The sequence below is a fragment of the Protopterus annectens genome, chromosome 6.part0, assembly GCF_019279795.1.
Source record: "Protopterus annectens isolate FY-2018-M chromosome 6.part0, PAN1.0, whole genome shotgun sequence".
Classification (NCBI taxonomy): domain Eukaryota; kingdom Metazoa; phylum Chordata; order Ceratodontiformes; family Protopteridae; genus Protopterus; species Protopterus annectens.
The window spans coordinates 770,190,654-770,209,435 of NC_056737.1; the positions used below are offsets into that span (position 1 = coordinate 770,190,654).

The 18,782-nt window shown below is 39.0% G+C and overlaps 1 protein-coding gene across 1 annotated transcript in view; it reads left to right on the forward strand.

The window, feature by feature from the left end:
• KIAA0586 (KIAA0586 ortholog) overlaps positions 1–18,782 on the forward strand; it is a 4,394,667-nt gene that overhangs the window by 562,417 nt on the left and 3,813,468 nt on the right. Inside the window, exon 5 of the mRNA XM_044074450.1 lies at positions 1,302–1,494. Coding sequence (XP_043930385.1) covers positions 1,302–1,494 — 193 coding nt within the window. The remainder of the gene's footprint in view (positions 1–1,301; positions 1,495–18,782) is intronic.

Sequence of the window (18,782 nt, forward strand, 5' to 3'; positions counted from 1 at the left end):
CACACACGGGATTTGCTATAGAAGAAGTGCCTCTTGCAGAGGGCAGTTTATTTATTACCATCTATACATATGGGAAGTGGGCTGATCTATTGACCTTTTTCAGCCATGACCCATGATCAAAGAGCAGAACATGTTATTAGCATCTTACTAATCAACAATATCATATATAGAATGAATAAATTATAACATTCAGTACATGAAGCATTCAATGCAGATAGGGAAAGATTGAGGATCCAGACTGCACTGAGAGAAGTACAAAGACAAAAAATATACAAGCCAAGATGTGTATAAAAATGTATAAACTTATATTCACAGAGAGCAAACAGTGCTGTCTGGAATTATCTTGCGAATGTTGTTATTCCGGTGGGATGTGTGCTTAATGCCATTCATTGTAGGAGTTCTAAGGAAAATGAAAGGACAAAAGATCTCTCTCAAAAGTAAACAGTATGGCACCAACTGTAGTAGCTCAATGGAATACCTGATTCAGTTGTACTTATTAGCTATCTTGACAAAAAAGGTGGCATACTTGGGTGAAATGAGTTGGGGCACTGGGTAAAGGACATTATAGTGAACTTTATTTTATAGCAGCAGTAAAGTTGAACATTAGTTTATCTAAGATTAAAAATGTTACTAAACTCAGATTTGAATCTTCAGTGTAGGAATCAGAGTTGTAGCTTGTGCATGCCATTTTTAATGTGCAAAACAAATGTTTTTCTGTTCTTGGAAGTGTTTGCCATTTTTTCATTAAGTAAAGAATGGTGCAGTGTTTATTGTAACTTGCAGAAGGTATTTAAGATAAATAACTGGGAAAAGCCGAAAAGAAGAAGATTTTTTTTTCTTTTGTGCATTCCATTAATTAACATAGCTGATATATTTTAGAATGTTTTCTTTTTAGGTGTTCCATTTGAATGATACAGGTGTAATGGCAGTAAGAGCTGTTTATCAAGTTTCATTTTCTACACAATTCTTTGAGAATATCCTTTACTACTAAAATCAGTTTTGTTATTTCAAAGTCTTATTTTTTGTGGTGATGAAGTACTATACTGAAAATATAGTTTAAAAGTAGGCAGAATGGACACTTTAACTGCAGTATAGATTATGTGAATAATCAACAAAGCTCAGAGAAAAGCTTTATCTCAAATCACTGAGTACAATAAACAACATGGATTAATTACTTTGCTTATCTGACTTCATTCTCTCAGATTATTTTATGATCTGTTTTTTGTTTTGTTATTTTGTGAAGCCTGTGGTAAATCATCTTAATATATATATATTTGTGTGTGTATTATTTTGTCTTCTAGTCCTGTTTTATGAATTCTGCAATCAGTACAAACAGCCGTCATGCATTGAGTGTTCATCCTGCATGTTTTCATTCAATTCCACATAGTTCAACAGCAAAATCAACTTCAAAAGGTTTCCAGTGGTTGCCAAGCAACAGCATTAATTATTCACATACCAGAGCTGTACCTTCTGAGAGCCTTCCAGTAGCAACGGGTAAGACTGAGCACAAATTCACGTGATTACAAGGAATAAAGAAAGATTTTCAATTCAATGCATGCCCCTTGGTAACCTATAATCTGCCTGTAACTTCAAAGTAATTATCAGCAACTATGCACTAATTCTGCAATACATTCTTTTTTCAGGTTATATGCTTTCCAGTTTTGTAAATCTAATTAATAGTTGAGAAAGCTGCTCTTTTGTTGATTCATTTGCTGTTTACTGTCAGTAAGCATTATCAACCACGATTAAAAATGCAGTAGTATTGCTAGCATCACAGTTATAACATATATGATCTTTTATTCATTTGTTTTATGTAGCTCAGAGTGCATCTAATAGATTCTGCAGAGTAAAAGACTTCACATTTATTTACACATTACATAAGACTAAAAAAGGTAGAAAGGGGGTCACTATAGAGCTGGGACACTGTATTATGTGCGCACACACACACATTTCTTTTAAAAATACAGTATTTATTGTAAGCTAGTACATGAGGATTTTGTATGCTATTTTTGAAAGTAAAAGCCTTTGAATTCATTTTGTAATATAATCTTAAGTATTGTTTGAGAGTGCAGCTGAAAAGCTTTATAAATTTTGGCTTGTCATGTTTAACACTGCATTGATATAATGTTTAAAGACTGTCTTTTTAACTTACCATGGATCCTATTCTATGGCTCTCATAATGAAGAATTCCATCTATTGTTACTCTTTTCATGTCTATTCTACCCTTGTATGAATAATTATAATGTTTTGTCACTGCAGAGCCTCACAATTTTTTTTTCTACTTGTCAGAAGACTTTTTATACCTAGGAAGGACAGAAGACATTTTTACAATTCCATTAAGTGTACCTTACTATAGGTTTCCTGTGCTTCTGTTTGGAGGTTGCAAATTATTACACAAGTTATACTTTAGTCACTTTTTTGTATGTCTTTGTACTGTATATTTACAAAAAGCCAAATAGTAGCAGCTGGTAAAACATGAAATGCATTAATTTTGTGCTTACAACTTCATATAGTCATGCATGTTTAATTTGGTAACAAATCAAGCAGTATAAACAAAGATTGCACTAATGAACACTTCCTTCATGACCACATTTTCTCCTGTTTACATTGTTACAGTCTGTGTCTAGTATAGCCTCTGCTGTTTCCTTCCTCTGTGGTATAGCTGCTGTTCCATCTTGACTTGTTTTTCCTAATCTGGCATTTTATAGTTTTACCCTTGCACCAAATCTGCTATTCTTCATCCATGTGTTCCACTTTCCCCACCCAGCTTTTCTCTTTAGGCTCTTCTTTTTAACTTTGTGGCCCATTTTGTGCTCTTCTTCTCTTCATTGATAACTATGTTCACATTCTTCCAATGCTTTGCAGTCTCATGCCGTACATCCTGGTGCCACCCTTTTTTTCCGTAGTCAATACCTTACTGTCAGTTTCCATCTGAAGTAAGAGGTCCTAATAGACGAGTTGCACTTTTATCACATATGCCTCATCACAAACTTTCTCTATAACTTATTAACTTATATGCATGTCTGCAACAAGTGCAGTTTATCTGCCACCCCCTGCATCTTCAGTGCTTAAGCTTGTATGTAGTACAGAACCTTCCCTGTGCAAACCCATCTTTCATTTTAGACCACCTGTATAGTATCCATAGCACCCTCATCTGGGTATCTTTATTAGAACCAGCACATTTGGGACTGCTATGTATTGCCTATGTAACCTTCAAAACTGTCCCGTTACACTCCACACCTTTTCTTTCTTTCCCATCTCCACCTCGATTTAAACTCCCTGAGGAGCTGCTGTCATCCGCTCCCCACCTGAATCTTTCTCTTTGTTTCATTTCCAGTATTTTTGAAATCCTCCAGTTCACTACATTCACCAAGAAACATGTTCTAAATTTCATCTGTCTTTCTGATGACATTGTTAACATTGCTATCTACCCAAGATAAGATCCTCTGAAGTCTACTTACATATAAAAACACGTATGAAAACACCTCTATAAAACAGTTCAAAACCTTGTGGACTTTATTACTTACACAAGAGCTTTAAATATTTCTTACATTTTTTTCCTTTGTCATTTGCTTTTCCATTATGTTTCTTAAACTTTTCTAACCTCCTCTGACTGACTCTTACATTTGGCATCCAGTGCTTTATAGAGCCTGTTAATTATCTTTTTTATAATAGCATTTTCTGTTCTAGACTTAACTAAAAATTCTACTATAGATGTTTTTTAACACTCTTCTGTTTACCTATACTCCTTTATCAATCCCTGATAGGGAAGGTTGAACTCCTGCTTTGCCTTATCCCACTCTGTTAATGTTTCCCTCCTGAATTGATTTCTTCCAGTACCTTGCTTCCTTTACAAATTTCCACCAGCAAATGCCAGGCCTCTCATTTATTTTCTGTAGCTTCCTTGCAGATATCCTAGTCAGTAAAATCTCCCTGTTCCATTCCATTGCTGGCTTAGTTCTTCATGGGATCATAGGAAGTTACTAGGCTATTGGCCCTTAGGCCCTTATAACCCCAGCCAAGAGTTTAGCCCATTATAATACTTTCTGCTGCTTTGCTAACATAATATTCTGTATGGTTGTTACTGTATTCCTTCTGTACTCCTTAAGGATTTGAAATCCTGGTCTCTCCTTATCTTTCGACCCCCCCCCCCCGCCACATTTCATCATCATATTCCTTTTCCACTTTGATTTATAACTTTTGCTTGAGTTTTATATGTGAGCCTTACCTATGTAGTTTTAAGATACCACTTCAAATCAGGTAAGCCAGACCAGCTTCTTCTAGGGGGCGGGAGAATCCACATTTCTCACATAACTGGTGCTCCCTTCCCTTCATAAATAAATTTCTTAATTTCTTTCTTTATTTTTTATTGTCATCCATACAGTCTCTTCTGGTTGATAAAAAAAAAAATATATATATATATATGTCTGACTTGTGTATAAGACTAGAGAGACTCAAAAAAGTTTTCAGTGCTTGAATTTTACTGTCAATGCCCATGTAAGAATTTCCATTTCCTTAATTTTCGCATTGTCTTTTGTTTCATATCTTCCCACTTATCCTTAATTGTCATACCAGAATCCTTTTTAATCCCTATGCCTAAATACTTCATCTTATGTCCCTATAAGTATGGGTATTGCTGAACCATTTCATGCGAATGTACATAGTTTATTGCCATAGATTATTTTATCATCATTTAATTTATTTTCCAAAAATCTTGAAGCTGTAAGAAACTGTTTTACAACAACATTTCTTTTTCTGGGTTTATCATGCACAAACTAATTTCTCCAGATAAGGCTATTTATTTCTGACTACCATACCAGTTATATCTTTTAATTTCTGTATTTATTTATCTCTTTAGCTAATGGCTTAAATATAATACCGGTATCAGAGGGGAAAAGGACATCCATGCCTGGTTCCTCTGTCAAAGACAGCATGACAAAGAAAAGCAAAAAGCCATCCTACCTTAAACCTTGCCTTCATCTCTTCCTATATCCTCGTTATTGAATCTGTTTTTTTTTTTTTTTTTTTTGTTATTTTTATTTTGGGAGTCCAAGACGGCTGCACACTAATCTGAAGGCTAATTACAGTTCTCCCACTGTGAAAACTGAGAAATTGATACCACTTTGCTGACATTTTTGACAATCTGTGAAAATTTTAGTTACTGCCATTTGGCTCCTTAGATGCAAGCAAAGATGAAATTAGGGCAAAATAAGAAAAAGAATAGAAAAGAAAAAGCTCTGATTGGGAAGAACCTTCCAGCTGTTCATCAAAAGGCAGTCTTTAGTACAGGAAATATCTTACTATAATTTGCATAAAAAATAAATCAGATTCACTCAGAAGTGTTTGAATTAAGGGAGACACTGGAATAATACATAGTCATATCACAAATAACTGAAAAAAAAGAGAGGAAGGTTTAAGTACCTATTTGGATGAGCAGATATAACTGCAGAAATCGGAGGTTGAAGTGAAAGAAAGATTAACTGTACATGAAGTTTCTCATTATGAATTGTTTCAGAAATAGAGTTTGAAGACAGGGCAAGCAGAGAAAACCTAAGATTCATAGAAACTGGAAGGCATCCATTTCATTAATGTTAAGACGGTAAAAATAAGCATCTGGGCTGCAGTTCCATAGTAGGATTTGTTAATTGGGATGGCACACTGTATGTAGCTGTGTATATGGTACATTGTGTGTGTGCTCCAAATCTGGTTGTGAGAAAGCAGCCAAGATTTCTGTTAGTAAAGACGCAGTCATAGCAGCAGAAAGAATTACTTCTGACAGAAATGTGGTAGAAGGGGAAAAGTATTAAAATTTGGGGACACTAGAGTCTTTGTGGAAAATTATTATTCACTGTTCACCAGGGAGAAGAGAAGCATGTTTACTCGGGCAGTTGGGGGATGTTGAGTGTCAGCTGTAAAATTCAAGTTGCTATGTTCAGCTGTCTTTAGAATATACTTTCTTGGAGGATCAAAGACATTTTTGGATGCAGAACAGAATAAGGAGGAAAAAGTAAAAAAAAAAATTAGCTAGCAAGGAAGCCCATGTAGAAACTTTGTCAGTGAAACCTTTTCCAATGTTACAAAGGAAAATGCTTGAGTGATCAAAAAGCCTAGAAACTGACTAGAAGAATCGGCAGTACCTTGGACTTGAGTCACAGATTATTGTTGGGAGGTCAAGATTATTGGGAAGAAGACTGGCAACAATGTCAAATAGTGCCTTTTTGGAGAACTGTGAAGTGTCAATCCCATTAGATGTACTTTAGACAAATGAATTGTGATTTTGTGAGAAGTGGCTAGAAGAGTTAGATGTTTGTGGTAAACTGGTGGGAGTATTTAAAGCATAACCCTCACATTTTTCATTAATGTTTAGAAGAGAACTAAAGGGACTGAAGAAATAAGTAAACAAGAGTTTGCTATTAATATTTGTATAAAAAATTGTCATGTAAACTGCATGTTGTTTTGTAAAGCAGTTTGATATAATATGCACTCAGAAGCATTTTAAATGTGGGGTGGGGAGTTTTATCAGTGACTGCTGTATATGCTAGTAATATTAATGAAAAATGTACTTTTTTCTTAATTATAACTTATCCAGGATTTACACTGTAGCACAATAAATGCTGGAATGAAGCATGTTAAAGCTCATAGGTTAAGTACTAGACAGTTATTCTGCAGGCCATAACAAACCAAGCAAGATCCCTGCTCAGTAGTTCCCACCAGCCTCAGGGCAAAATAAGATATACAAGGAGTGAATTTGAGGCTGCCAATACAGTTATCCAGGTTTGCCTTGAAAGTGCCAAGAGTGCTACTGTCATTGACGTAGTGGAAGTTTATTCCAAAGGTGATGGGTGCGTTGGCATATTATCATGTCAGTTGTCTTATTTAGCTGTTGATGAAGGCTTAGTTCCTTTATCCAGGTGTTTGGTGTGCCATTTGTTCTCTGAAGGAATAGGATGTCAAAGAAGGTTGAATATTTTTTGGCTTGAAAGGCTAGACACAGATCTCCACAGAAGAGTGCAAAAGATACTGAGTACAAACAGTGGACTGCCAGCCTGCCCTGATAACTACGATCTTTGAGGCCACTGATCTTTTTAGTTATGACTCTCTGTAGTCTCTTGAGTTGAGTAATATGTTTAGAAAAATACATGTCAAAAGGTGCATTATGTTCAGTAATGGGTCTGACGAGATATGAGTAAAGGGGAATTAAAATGACTTTGATTCGAATGGAAATGCCTTTGCAATTTAGATGAGCCATATAGAAGGATTTCCAGACTACTATGAAGACGCGAGGTTAAAGTGATAGGGAATTATCAACAACAGTGCCTAAGTCCCTTACAGCGGTGCGTGATTGTAAGGGTATGTTGCCTCTGTGGTATGTAAAAATATATTGTATACCAAAATGAATTATGCTATGTTTCTTCATATTTAATGAGACCATTGTCCTTGCACCTGTTGCTAACATAGTTTAACCCATGTTGGAGCAGTTATGAGTCAGTGGGATAACAAATAACACCCAGTTTACAGTCTGCAAACTTAGGTAGTCATTGGCCTGGATGTTAGCCTGGAAGTCTGAGAACTAGATGCTAAATAAGAGAGGATCTGATACTGATTTCTGTGGTAAACCATTGATACTTTTTTTCCTTTCAGAAGTGACACCTGTGACTGTAACCACATGGGTTCTATGAGACTGCCCACCTAACAGCATAGGGATTTACATTCAGAGTTACAGATCTGTCAGTAATGCATGGAGAATAGTGTCAGAAGCCTTGGCTAGGTTGAGATATGCTGTACACACTGCATAACTAGTATCCACTGCTTCAGTTACTTTAAAAAAAAAATAATGAGGTTAAAGAGACAGGACCTTTCCTTGACAAACCTACAGTGATGAGGGTCCAAAGTTGAGATTTTTCATGTCCACATTAATGAAGTCCAACATAGTATGCTCTATAGCTTTACAGATAATGCTAGTTTGAATAATATGTCTGTTTTTCCAGGGTTTGTGGTTGGGCCACTCTTGTGTAATGGCATTACAATGACTGTTTTCCACGCTCCTAGTATGTTACCAGTGAAGAAAATTAAACAGATTAAGTGGGGGGGAGTTCAGATAGACCATATTTGACACTGATAATCAGACAGAATGTTATATTATGAATCAGGTGTTGGTGGCTTTTGTGAGGGCTGAGTGAAATTGCAACACAGTAATTTAAAGGGGTGAGGGGTGGCTGGGATTGTGGGATCTGTAAAAAAGCTATAGTTGGTGTGAAGTTTGTTCTAAATTAATCAGCTAGGATTTGTTTATATAATGTTGTGATTTTTAGCTGCTGGGATGTAAAAGCATATTGATCATATTATATGTAGAATTAAAAGATACTTTGTCCTCTAGATTAATGTCTTTGGTGTAAGCTATAGATAAGGAATTTTTAAGTAAATAGGCTTAAAAAAAGAAAATTATTGAAAGCATGAAAAATGTTTAGTTTTTTTAACTGTTTTATTTTTCAGTTAGCACATTTTAGCTGAAGACAAGGTAAAAAAATATGCAAGCAATTAATCATGAGAACTCTGAACAGTGTATTCTGAGGAGAATTTACAAGGATTCTTTCTTGCATTTGCAAAGCTACTAGCTATTTTTCCCAATAAAATGCTTCTAAATCAGAAGACATATGAATAGTACGTTCTGAGTGAAATATGCAAGGTACGGTATGTTTAACTTTTGAGGTGGAACTGGCAAGTAGTTTAGTGAAAATAAATGAAATCTGAAGATATGGGAAGTAAATAGTTATTCAAGTAATTGCCTCCCTAACAGCCTTAGTACTTTAATGCATTAAATATAAGAATGCATGAACAGTGCATAATTTAGTTTTATTTAAGAGTAGACCATGCAGGGCAGACAGCAGTCTGTTTCCATGGGAACACAGTCACTAACGTGAGCTTTAGCATGGTTAACCCTAACTTTAGAATAGTTAATGTCTTGTGGGTACAGCTATTGGTTTGGGCTAAGTGCTGCTGTACAGAGGGTAAACTCATTTTTTAAAGGTATGTATAGTTTTGTGCATTTGCTACAAGTTTTTTCTGTATTTACTTTTTTGATTCTTGTATATTTTTATTGCTTTAACTAGAGAAGGGAAGACGAAACTGCATACAAAATCAGCTAGTGCGTGGATATAAAATGCAAGTTGGATGTATGTTTTAAAAAGAATTATCATGTAAAATATTTGGAATTAATAGCTTTTATCAGAATGGTTGCTTTGTCAATGTTCACATGGAATGTCAATGGCCTTGTTGCCATAAAAAGCAGAGAGTACTGAGTTATATTAAGACCGTGTAAGGTGCACATCACAATGCTGTTGATGATGCATTTAGAGAGAAATCAGCATGTGAATTTGATAAGGGATTTCAGGATGGACATTTAGCAGAGTATCTGGATCAGAGAAAAAGTGAGTAATAATGCTGATTGTCCGAAGGAATCCAGTGGTGATAGAAATGTTAATGACCATAGTGTTTAGTTTCTAGTAATAATGGGTTATTTGCAAGGTTGGAGGATTACACCGGCAAGTATTTAAATTCCGTCTAAAACTACTTTTACAGAGCTTAGGAGAAACAATAATTTGTTTTGCCGTGGAAAATTATTTATAGGTGGGTATTGTAACCTGATTTGTGATAGTAAGGATGCATCAGGGGGACGTAGTAGATCAAATATAACAGTACGTAAATGTATAACTAAAGCAGGTAGATTTTTATAAGAAGCATATGATGGAAGATGTGAATTTGGTATGTGAACTCTGACATAATTTGCGTATTATACCCCAAGATACAGTAACTTGGTTTGATTAGAGAGAGTGTTTCACAGAGCACATGTATTTAATTAAAAGCCTTTGAGACCCGTACAATAATTTTATCAGATCATGTACCAGTAAAAGTTACGGTAAAGATGCAAGTTGATAAAATGAGACAGTGACACTTTTTTACTAATCTGTTAAAAAAGAAATTTAAGGGATAAGTAGTGGATGTTGTGATGCCCCTGAACTGGCCCAGTAATCAAGGAGCCTCGCATATTAATTGTTTGGCAGTGGTGGATTAGCCACATCAAATATTAATTGGTCAGCTGTGGTGAGATAGGCACATCACATATTAATTGGCTTGTGGTGTGGATATTGAGTTTCTGTTGCCTGTGTACAGTGGTCACTGAAGGTGTTTGTACTCTCAATCAGCCTCGCAGTGAACATTCACAGTTCATATCACAATTGTTTTATTTTTGTATTAACTTAGGGAGGGCAGGCAAGCATATCAGCAGAGGAGAATGGCAAGCTGACAAGGAACTAGTTGGCTGAAATGTGCCAGGCTAAAGGACTGGTGCATGCCAGCCTGACTAAAGCAGACATGATTGCAGCTTTAGTCACAGCTGCATTACAGAATAGCAATCAGGAAGACAATCAGACTGACCTTGGAGATGTAAAATGAACAGCTCAACAAAGAGACTTGAGCTAAAGGCCAAAGGTTTGTAAATAGAAGCAGCAGAGAAACTAAGACATTTTGAGGCTGAGGAAAATGAGAAACTGCAACGCCTGGAACCGGAGGCAAAGGAGAGGCAGAGGCAACATGAAAAGGAGATGCTGACTCTTCACCAGAGTCATGGAGGTAATGGGGAAGGGAGTAACCGAACCCCAGAAGCTATAAAGATCAGTACATTTCTTCCACAATTTATAGAGGGGATTATTTTGATAGTTTCATTCATATGTTTGAAAGGGTATGTAAACAGTATAATGTTCGCATGAACTACTGAAAAACGAAACAACTGGGACCTGTAAAAACTGTAAAAGAGAACTCCAAGGAAGAAACTAAGGATAAAAATATAACTTCTTTATTAAGCGCTTTTCGTCTTGCTTAATTGCAGGACTTCTTCAGATAAAAACAAGTGAAAAAGTAAATGCTATTTGAATACTAGAATCACAATCATGTGTTTCAAACTGCCAGTCATCTGAAACATTAACCTTCCCTCACATTAACCCCTTCATAATTAAATTGTATAGCGATGTTAAAAATAAAAGGTATGCTCCTATAAAGATACACTATTATATAATGCAATAGCAAAAGAAATATACCACCAAAATACAACACATATTTTGGTGGTATATTTCTTCTTTTGCTGAAGAAGTCCTGCAATTAAACAGGATGAAAAGTGCTTAATAAACAAGTTGTATTTTTATCCTTTGTTTCCTCCTTGGAGTTCTTTTACAGTTTTTTTCAGGTAACAGTATAATGTTGACCAAGGGCTCTGGGTATGGCTCCTGACCCCCTTACTCCATGGGAAAGCTGCAGCTGTTATCTCCAAATTGTCTGATACTGATTGCTTAAATTATAATGTTGTAAAGAACTGTTTGCTAGAATATTTTAAGTTAACACCTGAAGCTTATAGGAAAAGTTTCATGAGCATATACGCATGGCAGATGAAAGTGTGTGTGAATATGTTGCTGAACTAAGCACTTATTTTCATAGGTGGGTGTGTGGATGTCAGGTCACCACATTTGAAGGGCTGGCAGACGTTATGGTGAGGGAACAAGCCTTAGCACTTTGCTTGAGGACATGAGAATCTGGTTAGTTGATAGACAATGCACCACTGTAGATGAGTTGGGAAGAAGGGAGACCTATACCTAGCAAGTAGGGCATTAGTGCACAGGAAAGGGACACCTAGTGCTGCTCATGGGTCTAAAGGAACCTGTGGTGGGCAGCCCAGACTGCCTCAACATATTCTGCCAGTAGCAGGGGAAGCCACTAGTTCAGGTACGCATCCATGACCAAGGGTTAAACGTTTTAAATGCAACCAGTGGAGCCATATAGCATATAGGTGTCCACAGAGGCAAAGTGGGGAACAAACGTTGGGAAAGCCAGTAAGTGGGAATGACAAAATGCCAACAGCAGATTGTCTCGAGACCACAAGGGTACCAAACTACCACCCTGCAGATGTCCTGATAGGGAATGCTTGTGATAATGCAGTACCCCGTGTGCATGCAGTTACACGCAGTCAGACTTGGAGACAAGCATGTGGGTCAGGTAGCCTGGGGAGACTGACTGCACACTTGCAGCCAAGTCTGGAGAGGTGGTTACTTCAGGGAGGGAGCTACCCTGTAGCAGTGAGACTGAAGAGGAGCCACAGCTGCTTGTGGGTAATGATGTTTCCTTGGACAGAGCGACTGCAAGGGCAGAGGTGAGTAGTAGTACCCAGGCTGACAGTGAGGCACCGCTGTTAGAGGATACCAGACATCCTCTAGAAGGGAAGCTCGGAAGGGTTACAAAGAGACAGTTGAGAGAGGCTCAGCTCTCAGACCCTACATTACAAGGTCTGAGGAAGGTAGCTAGTGAGGCACCTGATTCACAAGGGAAGGGGGGATTTGTATACTGGGACAAAGGGTTACTGTATAGAGAGTGGACTCCTGAGGGAAGGTCTGGAGGGTGAGAGAATACAACAGTTGGTAGTGTCCAGAGCCTACCGTCTGGCACTTCTAGCCATAGCCCATGATATTCCCTTTGCAGGTCATATGGGCATAAAGCTTACAAAAAGACATATTATGCAGAACTTATATTGGCCTTGGATTTCCAGAGATGTAACAGGGTACTGCAGGACCTGTGAGCAGTGCCAAAAGGTAGGCAAGGCAGGAGACAGGGTAAAAGCTCCTTTGATGACTTTGCCTGTAATTGAGGAGCCATTTCAGAGGGTAGATATGGATATTGTGGGGCCTTTTGAGTACCCCAAGTTCCACAGGGAAAAAGTATATCCTAGTGGTAGTAGATTATGCTACCAGATGCCATGGGGCAGTGGCTCTGTCCTCCATTGAGGCAGAAAAGGTGGCAAATGCTACTGGCTGACAGAAGTGACAACTTCATGTCAGACTTGCTGGCTTGTCTGTGGAAGTACTGTGGGGTGAAGCACCTAAAGACCACCCCCTACCATCCACTGACTAATGGTCTTATTGAGAGGTTAAACTCTACACATGAGATGATGCAGACCAGTTTGAGAGAGACTGGGACAACTATTTGCCCCATCTGTTTGCTTACAGAGAGGTTCCACAGGAATCCGCAGGTTTTTCACCCTTTGAGGTGCTGTATGGGCATAGGGTGAGGGGACCTCTAGATTTCATTCTATATGAGTGGGAGGGTAAGTGTGAATCTCACAAACAGTCTGTTGTAGCATATGTCCTAAACCTTAAGACAAAGTTCAGGGAACTCGTGGGCTTGGCCCAGACGAACCTGGCAGAAGCCCAACAGAAGTAAAAGGTCTGGTATGACAGGAATGCTGGCGCTAGAGAGTATGCTGTAGGGCAGCGGATAATGGTTCTTATTCCTGTCAGACACAACAAGCTGCAGGCAGGTTGGGAGGGACCCTACAAGGTGGTAAGGAAGGTCAGTGATGTTAACTACATGATAGAACTGCTAGTAGGAGGCAGGGGCACAAATTGTACCATGTTAACATGATGAAACCTTGCATTGATAGGGAGGCCCTTGTGCTGAGTATTTGCAGTGGATTGCAGGAGGAGTCCGAGGGGGATCTGTTGACTGATCTCAATGAGGCTCGTAGTGGCACCTCAGTGGAAGGGGTAGTAGTGTCCCAGCAGCTGTCTCCTACTGAGGTTTGAGAAATCCGAGCAGTGTTACAGGAGTTTGGGGATATATTCACTGGAAAACCAGGGTGCACCCACCTGATGCAACACCATGTGGATACAGGACCCCAAAGGTGTATTAAGCAGGCCCCTTATAGGGTGCCTGAGAGAGTCAGTCAGACTGTGAAGGAAGAGATACAGGAAATGTTGGAACTAGGGGTAATTCAGGAGTCCAGCAGTCCCTGGGCCTCCCCAGTGGTGCTGGTACCAAAGATGGATGGCAGCACCAGGTTCTGTGTTTACTACAGGAAATTAAATAGTCACACAGAGTCAGATGCTTACCCCATGCCTTGGACAGATAAAGCCCTAGAGCAGCTAGGTGGGGCTATTTATCTTACCACCATGGATCTTACCAAGGATTACTGGCAGGTGCCCTTGACTCCCACTGCTAGAGAGAAGTCAGCCTTTATGACTACTTTTGGCTTGTATGAGTTCACAAAGATGCCCTTTAGGATGAGAAAATGCCCCAGTGAGTTTCCAGAGGCTGGTAGATCATATCCCAGAAGGAGATTTTGCCCTTGCTTATCTAGATGATATTGCCATCTACAACCATTCGGCAAGAGCACCTTCAACATGTCAGCGAGGTGTTGGGCTGACTACAGAGGGGCAGGGTCGACCATTAAGCCCAGCAAATGTCAGGTGGGGATGGCAGAGGTCTCCTACCTGGGACATAGAGTAAGGACTGGTAAGATCAGGCCAGAATCTGCCAAAGTGGAAGCCATTCAGGCATGGCCTGCCTGTTACCAAAAAGCAGGCGAGGGCATTCTTAGGGACAGCAGGGTACTACAGAATGTTCATCCCTGGTGAGGGCATTCTTAGGGGACAGCAGGGTACTACAGAATGTTCGTCCCCGGTTATAGTACCATAGCTGCTACCCTCACAGACCTGACAAGGAAAAACAGGCCAGATAAGATAGTGTGGACCCCAGCATGTGAGCAGGCATTCCAGAAGATTAAAGGAGCTTTGGGATGAACCCCTGTGTTAGCCAGTCAAGATTACAGCAGAGAATTTGTTGTGCAGGTGGATGCTTCAAACCATGGGGTGGAGGCTGTACTTAGCCAGATTTCTTCAGAGGGAGAAAATCACCCAGTGGTATATCTCAGTTGTAGGCTCCAACCTAGGGAGGAATGCTATGCAGCTGTAGAAAAGGAATGCCAAGCCATAGTGTGGGCACTGCATAAACGTCAGCCTTATCTGTATGGAAGAAATTCACTGCAGTTACAGACCACAATCCCTTAACATGGCTACATTGAGCCAGCCAAAAAAATGCCAAGTTACTAAGGTGGAGCCTAAGGTTGCAAGCATATGATGCGACAGTGCAGCACCGTAGTGGGGTTAGTAATGCTAACGCAGGTGGGCTGTCAAGACAGGGAATGAGGTAGTGTATTCCCAGACAGCTTCACTCTCTCAAGCAACGTTTCTCAAGGGTCACTTGAAAAGCTAGCTGAGTTTTTGGGGAAGGACGAAAAATATGTGATGCTCCTGCACTGGCCTTAGTAATCAAGGAGCCTCAATCCTCACCACTAGCACCAGTAAGGGACGTACAAATCTGGGAGGATGACAAGTACACACACAGTAAAGTACAATTTCCTTTAAGAACACACAGAGATCACGGTCAGTCTGGGGCTGGTTTCTGCCTCTTTCTCCAGATCCCCAGTAAGACTCCCCACTGGCACAGCTGTAGGGATACGATCTCAGCCAGGTGCCCAAGCTAAGAACTCCAGCATCCTCTCTTTCCAACCAGTGCTTCATGTCCCTTCCCAAGTAGCTGGTGCACACACACACACACACACACACACACACACACACACACACACACACACACACTTTGATATTTTATTGATACACAAACACACACACACCCCTGTTACTAGCTATGCCCCCTTCTGCCCAGACTATAAGGTAGTACCAGCTGCCAACAGCCACCCTTACTTATCAGGTACTATAAAGGCCCTTACAAAGGGTGTCCAATCCTACTGTGAAATGTTGCTATTATCCAAATGGTAAGTGTGACCAAGACTTGAAAGGCTATTTGAGTGGCCTGTACAGTGTCACCAAATACATATGCAAGTACTCAGAGCTTAAATATTTCTAAACAAACCAGCCACAATTAAAAGGTTTAAATATATTTTATAATAAATAATAAAATAAGAAGGCAATACTCAATAACTCAATATAGTGACTACAGAGTTCAGAATTACAGGAAATATTTTAAAACAACAATGCAGGACAGTCTCAAATAAATACAGAAAATGTCTAAACTAATCTTTACTATGTTCCTATGTATATCTAAGACAGATTACTGTACCCTGATTACTTGCTATTAGCAAGGCAAATGCTGATGAGAGGATGTGCTGAGGATGTTTCCAGGTCCAAAGACAAATACAAAATGCAAAGTCCGTCTCTGAGAGTGTTCTTAAACATCTATCAAACATTACTGCTGGGTCAGCTTTAGATGACATCACTCTTTGTTACCTGCCTTCAGTTCCCAGGCTAACAGAAACTTAACATGTTAGCATCTCTGTGTGAGAAGTACACATCTCCCAGACGTTTGCCTAGAACTAGAAGTTGTAAAACAGTTAAACACTTTTACATTTTAAACCTAGTAATTATGTATGTTTCAAGACAATAGGAAAACCTGTAGCTCTAGACAGTATGTCTGCTTGCTGTACTGAAACTAACTTTTTTATAGCACATCGTAAAGCAGTTAATTTTAACTTATTTTCTTAAAGTTTTGTAAGTTAACTCTGCATGTTTCAGCCTCTACTATCAAAACATGCATTTGCATAGGTATATAGTTCATACACATCTTTGTTATTTTCCAGTAGGGTACACTGTGGTTACATTCCTGAAGCTCAGTATGTAACAGTTCACCACACATCTCTGCACCAGTAGTTTAATATCCACATAACATATAGTTCTCTTACATTTGCAAGACAAGCATATGAATTACTATTCACAAGTGACATATGATTATTTACAAAATTCCAAATAGCTGGGCTGGCAGTGTCACAGATGTGATTTGAGATTTATTAGGTAAGCTGAAATTTACTTCAGGAGTGATAGATAGTGAGTGGGCTAAAATTAAACTAAGTTTAAAATATGATAGAAGTAAGGCATAGAGAGATTGAAAAGAAGTAATACTACTTGTTTAGAGGGGCTGACAGTGGTTAAAGTATTGTAGAAGCATGGGAATATCACAGAACAAGAAGTTAAGCCTAGATTTTTTTCTTTTAAACTGTAGCAAACTGCTAAAGTTTAGACTCCACATGGAGCACTACAATGCTCAGGTTTGCCTGCAAATGCAATGCCGGCCACACCCTAGTGATGCTACTGCTTCCAGTGATTCTTGTTTATTTGTTGTTGTAAATTTAGGTCCATAGTATGGGTGTTTGTAGAGCTACTTGTTTTGCTCTGAAATCTGAGGTCATATAAGATTTTGTCTTTTATGTCTTGAGAAGTGAGGCACAGGTCACCTCTAAGCACCCAGTAGGCTACTGTATATAAGAAGAATTGTGCTAATCTATCAGAATAGCTGAATAATTTAAGGCCTTTAATTTTTCTTTTTTTAAAAAGTCATTGGGAGCCTTTCCAGTTGAGCAACCTGCTTAGATTTTTTCCATACCAAAGTGGGCACTATATTTAATGATGGATCTGGTAAGGAAAGAATATAGTGGTAAGATGACCTGTTTGTATCTTGAAGATATTCCTTTGAAATTAACTGGCTATATAGAAGAATTTTCTGACTTTAGTGAAAGCATGATGGCTCTCAATGAGAGAAAGTTATCCACATAAGTAACCAGGTTTTTTATGACTGTATCTGTTGGAAGAGGAGTACCACTTGCATGAGATGAGAACATCTTTCTGCCAAACAGTACTCTTCTACACGTTTGCATTTAGATTAAGACTGTTTTCTGTACACTGTGTGTGCAAATTCCAGCTTTTTTGGAGCAGTTCAGTATCATTAGTGGATGGGTTGACAACAGTGCACAGCTTGCAGTCATCAGCAAACTTAGTCAGCCATAAGTTTTGGATATTGGCTTGGATATCCGCAAAATAAATGGCAAACAGGAGAAAGCCCAGTATTGATCCCAGTAGTTCCCCACTAATTACAGAAAAGGTACCAGCCACTCTCATGACTTGGGATCTGTTGGATAGCTTAAAAGATTTATACTTCATAAAAGTTTAAATACTCGACTGGCTGCAAAATTACAGTAGTATTGAGTTATCTGCATATTTTTAAATAAGCTTTATGTATCTATTAACATTCTCATAAGTTAACTCCAATGGGTTAGCGGGATAAAGCCTGACTATGACCCAGATGACCTGAGTTCAGCTAGCAACTCAGACACCTGTTGGAGTTGTCATGGGGAAGGAGTGGAATGATGAGTCTTACACTTATGTCTCCTTGGGGAAATGGGAAGGGGTGTGTGCTCATAGAGGCATTCTCGGTAGTAGAACTCCTGGTAGAGGGGGTTGAGATGTGGCATGTACTGCAAATAATATTGCATGCCAACTCCTTGAATATGAACAAGCACACACTACTGTCAGGTTAAAGCAGAAAATGTGAGCTACCCCTGATGGCTTCCTCAGTGATGTCCCGTCTCGATTGGCTGTTGGCTAGTTGCTGGTGAACAATTGAACCAGGGAACTAATAGATGATCTGATGGTTGTTAGGCAGCAGGGGAAAAACATCAGGAAAAACTCATCATACAAACTTAAACGAGTTAACAAGCCTCTACTTACCCATATGCATAATACTTTGCATACTTATTAAACATGACACTATTTACCGGATTGCTGTGTAAAGTGCACCACATTTAGGTAGTATAAAAAAACACTTCTATTCTTTTGTCTTAGCTTCTGTGTATCTGTGTATACATATGTACAAAAGTGCCATACACCTACATTTGTGTGTGTGTGTGTGTGTGTGTGTGTGTGTGTGTGTGTGTGTGTGAGGGATGTCATGTCTCCACTCTGGGCCAGTAATCAAGAAGCCTGTATCCTCACCACTGACACTGGATAGGGATGTTTGCTTGGAACAAAAATGGATACACCCAGTATTTCCAGATGCAGCTCTGTGCATCTAGCACAATTTCCCTTAAGAGCACACAGGGGAACACACTCAGTCCGGGG